Source organism: Sinocyclocheilus grahami, unplaced genomic scaffold (genome assembly GCF_001515645.1).
Source record: "Sinocyclocheilus grahami isolate Dianchi unplaced genomic scaffold, SAMN03320097.WGS_v1.1 scaffold19.1, whole genome shotgun sequence".
Lineage (NCBI taxonomy): Eukaryota > Metazoa > Chordata > Actinopteri > Cypriniformes > Cyprinidae > Sinocyclocheilus > Sinocyclocheilus grahami.
Window position 1 is genome coordinate 1,234,896 of NW_015505198.1, and position 7,922 is coordinate 1,242,817.

At 32.7% G+C, this 7,922-nt stretch overlaps 1 protein-coding gene across 1 annotated transcript in view; it reads left to right on the forward strand.

Annotated features, from left to right (window-relative positions):
• The window catches only part of spidr (scaffold protein involved in DNA repair), a 34,733-nt gene that overhangs the window by 22,346 nt on the left and 4,465 nt on the right, over window positions 1–7,922 (forward strand). The window contains exons 7-11 of the mRNA XM_016238034.1: window positions 605–664; window positions 1,765–1,966; window positions 3,524–3,655; window positions 5,737–5,827; window positions 7,321–7,435. Coding sequence (XP_016093520.1) covers window positions 605–664; window positions 1,765–1,966; window positions 3,524–3,655; window positions 5,737–5,827; window positions 7,321–7,435 — 600 coding nt within the window. The remainder of the gene's footprint in view (window positions 1–604; window positions 665–1,764; window positions 1,967–3,523; window positions 3,656–5,736; window positions 5,828–7,320; window positions 7,436–7,922) is intronic.

A 7,922-nucleotide genomic window follows, 5' to 3' on the forward strand; every position in this document is an offset into this window, starting at 1 on the left:
AAAATAATTATTAAATGACTCTTTATGAGTGCAGTTATTATATCATTTTATATATTTTTTAAATCAATTTTAAAGATCATTATCCAGTAATGTTAATTTATTGAAAATGAATTGCTTCGAAAGGTGTGAAACAGTGTTATATTATTTTAGTATTATTTATATACATTTGTAGTTTTCATATTGAATGAGCTTCAGTCTTTATATTTTCAGTTTTCATTTTAGTTTAGATTTGAGTAATTTTGTCATTTTTAGTAGCTATTTTATTAGTTATATTTATTTGTATTATTATTTATTATTTGATAAATATTTATTATCTATATATATGTAATATTTATTTTTATTTCAGTTTTAGTACTTCAACCTATTTATTTGAGTATTTATTTCATTTATTTTCCAATGTAATATTTCCAAATTTTAAGTGTTTTTTTTTTTATGTATGTTTTTAATCTGATATTTATATTTTGTTTTATTTCAGCTTTTTTCAATTAATGAAAATGATATTTAATAGTTTTAGGTTTTAACAGTACCAACAGTGGTGTGCAAACCATGAAAGAATTTAATTTTAATGTAAAGATTTTTGAATGATTCTTTCTTTGTTTTTTAGGATGAATCTTCGAGGTGTCATTGCAGCTTTCGGGCCACTGTGGTTCATAAAGAATTACTGGTAATGTTTTCTCAACCTATTTTAACAACAAATGCATGAATCAGATCATTTTTTATCATAGCTATATCTTTGTGGGATGTCTTGGCATGCCTGGTTTAAAGAGTGTGGGAAATAGTTCTTAGCTTTGCCTATAGTTTGTCTTCTTAAGAACCCACCGTAGCTGTTTTCCCAGCACATTTGCCAAGTCCTCATCCCTCAGGGTTGCTTCCAAACTGTACACCTTTGGAAAAGCTTTCAGAAAGCTTTACGCACTGTTTGTCGCAAGCTTCCCGTAAGTGACATCATCCATTGACAATCTGTTTGACTGATCTAGCAGACCCTCAGACTTTGGACTTTGATAACCTGGGATTTATTTGTAGGAGGTTAAGGGTCATGCATACACACTCGTGTGGATAGTAGATGAACCTTTTTTGTTTTGTTTTGATTCGCTCTGTTTGCTTTGCTATTGACATTGCACATCAGCGTAGGTGTATGAAGGAACAGCCTGTCTGGGAAACGGCCCCTAAAGCATTTTTCCTCTGATAATGACAGATTTATGTCTTTATAAATGAGGCAAAACAAAAGTTTTATTTAGCCTTGTGTATTCAGACCTCTGTTTGATAAACACCAATATTTTCCACAAATTTGCTTATACATGAATTATAAAACAATCTAGTAAAGGCCAGTGTCCCTCTCATTTATTAAAAAATAATATAATATAATAATATGCAGATAATATAATATAATATATAAAAAAAAAATTTTTTATTACTATAAACACATTTTTATCTTTTTTTCCTTAGACATTTTCCGTTTATCTGAGCAGCTTTTTATGCTTTTATATGTTATGTCCCAAAATTGTGCTGTAACATAGTATTACCTAATATATAGATTATTTTGTCATATTGAAATATTATAATAATTTCTTTCGTTCTTGAATTCCTGCACATGAGATATACTCAATTTTACACAATATTTTTGTCTACATATTTGAAAAGAGACAATTTCATTATATATTGAAAGGCATATTCCAGTGCTAATCTTAAAATCTCAAGTCAGTTCATGCTAATTTATTTAATTTATACATTTCACTGATTTACACATGCATCTTGGTCTTGCAGAGCTCAAATGCAGGTGAGAGGGAGATGCTGCTTTTTGTGACAGATCCCAGTCTACAAAGGGAGCCAAACACAGATGGGAACAGGAGAACCGTAGCCGTGTGTCTGAGCCCGTCCTGCCTGATCCAGAGCTCAGTCACACAGGCCCTGGACGCCCTGCAGACACAGCCTGTTCTGATGTTCAGAGACGCCGTGAAGGAGAATGGTATTTCACCTGTTAGACATACATGAACACGTCAGCTGTCTGAAGGTATTGTCTCATGCACAGCTTTTTATACTGACACTGTGCATTTCGAAGGACTTGCTAATTACTAGTTCAGTCTAACATCATGGTAGTAATTCTGAAGTATTATAATTAACAGTGCCTCTGGTAACTGGTACCTCTTTGCAAATCATAATTGTAAAGCCAGTTTTATATATATATATACAGTATATATATAAGGGATAATGCACAGCTAACTAATTTTAATGCACGACGTGGAGGCCATGAACCACCTGACACGAAGTGTCTTGGAGACGTTGGCACAGTTCTTCTGGATTGAGTCTGTCTCAGTTTGTTCCGTTTCTTCATGTCATTCCAGACAGACTGATGATGATGAGATCAGATCTCTGTGTGGAGCACTGGCTGTTGTCAGACAAAAATCTCACTGAATTATTACAATTAATAGCAAAATTAATGTTTGGAAATGTAAACTGATATTTCCTACTGACACACTACAGCAAAACAGAAATAACTGACTTGTGAAAATACTAGTGGCCTAAGACTTTTGCACTGTACTCTATCTATCTATCTATCTATATATATATATATATATATATATATATATATATATATATACGCACACACGCACACACACACACACACACAAATAACCATATATATCACATTTTGTAAATCTGCAATTAAAACATCCTGATTTTCTGAGTTATTAAGGTTAACAAAATCTGAAACAAAAATCAAAAACAAAAAAAAATTGTTACTTCAAATTAAAACCTAAAATCTTTTCATTTCATCTAGTCGCCAAGGCAACGTTTCTTATTTTAATTTAGTTTAACTTGATGTGCTAAAACTGAAATACAACATGAATACAAACTATACAACAAAAAGAATAAAAAACACAAAAATGATCTACTACATTTAGTTAAAACTTTCAGTTAAATAAACAGAAATACAAAAAATATAAAAATTAAAACTATATTAGTCTCCAAATAATACTTAATACACTGATTATAAGGTATTATAGTGCATTATACATTGTGACATTATTTTCATGTCATTCATAAATCATTACTGGTATGTGCAAATAATAATACTATATATTAAGTTAGAATAAATCATTTTATATTTTACATAATGCATTTTATACATGATGAGAGTATCTATTTAAATGATTGATTTAAAAAACAAAAACAAATAGGAATTTGTGCTCAATATGTCACAAAATGGTCCTAAAAATAGGTTTCACTTTTCTTCCTTTTTTCTTTTCTTTTGATTTTTGGGGTGAAATATGACCTGGACATGTTTTTTTGAGATGCAGCCACAAATACTTTATAATGCATTAAAAATTCTGTTTTTAAGGAAATGTTCAACACTACTGAATGGAAGCCATTCAAGCTGAAAATCTCTGTGGTTGCTTCTTCATGTCTGAACTATTTTGAGATTTAGAGCTTTCCTACATTAATCTAAGTGTTGTTATTTCTCAGAGCCAGGACTGTAGAACATTCCGTGACATTAAGCTACTGCTCCTTTTTCGTAAACCAGCTCAGATATTCTGCTGGGAACAGACGGTGATCCAACTGGAACCAGAGGACTCATCCTTCTCCATACCACGGCCCATCATACTGGACCACCTGGGTCCAGAAACCCTCACATACTCTCTCTGCACTGTCACAGGTTGGTATATTCCCCCACAGCCTCCCTTATTTTTGAGGAGTTGGTACGAACCAGATCTCAGGGGGGTACAGCATGTTTGTTCATTTAAACAAAACCAGTTGTTTGTTGGCTCAGGCTTTGTTCTTGATGCTTTGTTAGGGACCTTCTTGTGGTTTGTTATTTGCTTTTCCTCCTTAAAGATCTTTCTCCCACATGTTGAAGTTGTCTTCTTGCCTGGTTTTGAGATATAAAAGTCACATTTTGTTACAAAGTGTTCTGTACATTCCCTTATATTAACTCATGCAAAGTGATGCCATCTCTCTATATTGTTTCATTTTTTTAATGATCCACGAATATTGACCATTTTCTTAGGATAAATAGTTTTTGAGAGTTATTTCATTGCTTTTCAAATTTCATCACTAATACCACATATCTAAAAATGTACCATTCAGAAAATGGAAAACAGTCTTATATTTGTGACTTGATTTTTGACCGAGAGCTGTCCAGTTAGACAGGAAGAGACCGTCTTGACATATTAATCGATTAAACACATAAGCCTATGTCATATAGGGGCAGAAAACAGAACAAAAATGTATGTATAGTTAGTAGTTAGAATTTCTCTCCAATGTACAGTATATATAATACATTTAATAAATATAATATTATATTTATTATATAATAATTTTCCAAAAATTATCTTGTGGTACAGAAATGGCATACTTTATCTTTACCAGAAAATCTACCAACAGACTTCTCAATGGATAATGAACATTTTGAATATTTTTAGAGAACTTTGAGTGAATATTGTGTAAAAATGTTTCTTTATTTTTTTAATTGCTTATTTATTTTTATTTTTAATTGATTTATTTTATTTTATTGATATATATATATATACGTGTGTGTGTGTATCTGCATTTGGACATTATTTTCATAATCTCATTATTGTAATTGAAAAATTCATAAATTATATTAGTAATGATTTTAATAATTACTAGTAATAAGTAAATATTTTTCATTATATTGTAATGTATGTATACATAATGGTAGTATTTATTAAAATAATTAATTCAATTATTTAAATGAATTACAAAAACAGCAAAACCTTGATGGTCCAAAAAAAATGCATTATTTTCTTTATCAGAAATAAATAATTTTTTCTTTTGCTTTTGGGGTGAAATATGACCTGCCCTTGTTTTGCATTAATGCATTACAGATTAAGATTAAATCTGTTTTAAGGAAATGTTCAAAACTACTGAATGAAGTTATTCAAGCTGAAATCCCTGTGAATGACCCAGGACATCAGGCGATAAATACAGATTCTATTATGTCATGTTATGCTTTGATTTTGTCATCCACACAGACATTATGTTTAGATTGTTCCATGTTCAATTAGAGGATAGAAATGCGATATTTGACACTCCATGTTAGACTTTGAAACTCCTAAAGATAAGACAAATCATCTGCCTCAAAAGTGTAACAAGCACAAATTATCTTCTGCAGTGGTCAGCAACTTCAGCTTCTGGCTGCGTGCCGGAGGATCCTCCAGAGAGCAGAGGTTCACGCAGGGGTCTTATCACTCTGCCTGCTGTCTATTATATAACACAGATGTGTGTTTGTGTGCTGCGTCTTACTGATTTTACGATGTTATTTGTCAGAAAATGTCCGTGCAGAGCCTAAATTTAAAGTTCTCAGCAGAAGTCTGAACAAACAAAGTCATAGATTATTTGTTGATAATTTATTTGTGTTTAATATTTCATCATTAATTTCTCAGTAGTAGGTCAAATCAGAAGGGTAAAAATAGCAGTGAGGATCTCAATTCCCAAAGACTACATTTTGAAAAATAAATATATGGTTCCATCAAGAACCTTTAACATTGATTCCACCAAAGGATCCAAAAAATGGTTCTTTTTCACCTGAAACGTGAACCAAAAATGAATCTTCTATGACATTACTGTGAAAAACCCCTTTTGGAACTTTTATTTTTTAAGAGTGCACATATTACTGTGTTAGTTACTAAATCAATGCATGGTTTAAGTGATTTGAATTAAGTGTGTCAATGAAATGATTTTAATTCTGGGTAATTTGCTTATGTTAATGTGCAGGCGTGGTTGTAGCAGTGGATGAAAGCACAGCGTTCTCCTGGCCCACCTGCAGCTCTTGCGAGAGCTGCCGTTTAGAGACTCGAGAACATCAGTAAGTCCAAAGTTCTCCTAGTCCGGTTCTAAGTCCAAACCGGTGAACTTTAAAGACCAGAAACAATCCTAAGTGAACGTCAACCTACAGCATCTGTGTTAAGGATGGGCTGACAGATTAACGTCAGTTCTAGAAAACTAATGCCTACAGACATTATTAAAGCAGCATCACAGCTGCAAATTCCTACTTGCGTCATCTTGTGTTTATTGAGTCCCAAATGCTTTCTTTATTAAGAATCGAGTTAGAAAACGGAGTTTTCCCGAAGTGCATCATAGGGGACGTGTTTGTGGCATTTTATTTTCTTCCCGAAGCCACAAAAACAGACTTAGAGGAAGAGTTCACCCCCCCCAAAAAAAAAAAACAATTTGCTGAAGATTTCCTCACCCTCAGGCCACCCGAGATCTAGATGAGTTTTTCATCAAGAGAACAGATTTGGAGAAATTAAGCATTGCATCACTTGCTCGCCAAATGGATCCTCTGCAGTGAATGGGTGCCGTCAGAATGAGAGTCCAAACAGCTGATAAAAACATTACAGTAATCCACACCACTCCAGTCCGTCAATTAACATTTTATGAAATGAGTAGCTGCATGTTTATAAGAAACAAATCCATCAAGACATTTATAACTTCAAACCATTGCTAAAATATGAGTCGTCTGTCTATAATATTGCTTCCTCCAGTGGAAAAGTTGTCTCGTCTGAATTAGGAGAGAAATATGCACAGATCAAACGCTGTATACAAGCAGAAACCGTCCAAAACAGTTCTAAACAAATATGTTGTACTTTGATGTGAGAGGACAACACTGGATGAAGCGTTATTATGAATTATGGACTCGTACTTAAGCTGAAAATGACCATTTAAATTATGCGTTTGTTTCTTACAAACACAGCTTTTCACAAGATGTTCACTGATGGACTGGAGTTGTGTGCATTACTTGTGGATTATTGTGATGTTTTTATCAGCAGTTTGGACTCTGATTCTGACGGCACCCATTCACTGCAGAGGATCTACATTTTTTTCATGGTTCATTCAGAAATATGTCAGATTATGGAAGTAAAACGCTGTTGCTTGTCAACTTTAAAAATAGACATTCCTATAACTCAAACAGTAGATAATGATGCTAGCAACACCAAGGTTATGGGTTTGCATGAAAAAAATATATGCCTTGAAATCCAATGCAAGTCCTTTGAATAAAAGCATCTGCCAAATAGAATATACAGAATAATGGTGCTGTCCTGGAATGCTAAATGCATGTGTTGATCTTGTGCAGTCTCTTAAGGTTGTTGACCCTTATGTGTTCAGAGTTAATGTGTAAGAATCCTCCATTGCATTGTGTTTAATCACAACCCACCGCATGGCTAAATTGTTTTCACATTCCTGTGTAAGAGTAAAGCTGAAGTAATGAATCATGGTGCCTTTGAGCCCTCAAACTGAAAAAGACACAACAAACATTTGAAAAACAGCAATAAAAGTTGCATGTGTGCTGGTTTCTAGGAAAGGATTCCTCTGTTTAGAATGTGGAGCAGTGATGGATGAACCCACCACAAAGATGGAGCTGGAGGTGTTTCTGAGCTGCTCCTCACTGAGCCACTGCACCGTCAAAATCAAGGTGAGATGCTTTCAGCTGCTGTATGTGGAAAATATTCATTCCCACTGACGACATGATGTAGTCATATATATGTAATAAAAAAACAAAATGAAGTGAAGCAGATAATAATTTGCATTAATTTAAATAATGTTAAATTTTCATTATTTCAAAATAAAATCATGTCCAATTTTTCTGCTATTACAGAAAAATCTGGTTTATTTTTTTAGTAGAATAAATGCAATACAGCAGACAGTTTTATGACATATAAATGCTATCGGATTTTAATTTTTGTTACAGAAAAATCCAGGTCCAGGTTTTTATTTATTTATTTTTTTAAATAGAATAAATTAAATTCAATACAGCAGACATTTTTATGCTATATAAATACTTTACAGTTTAAATAATTTACGTTAATTTAATTTAAATGATATCAGATTTTCATTACTGTTACAGAAAAATCAGGTCCAGGTTTAAAAAAAAAAAAAAGCAAAAATTAAAGAGAAAAGCA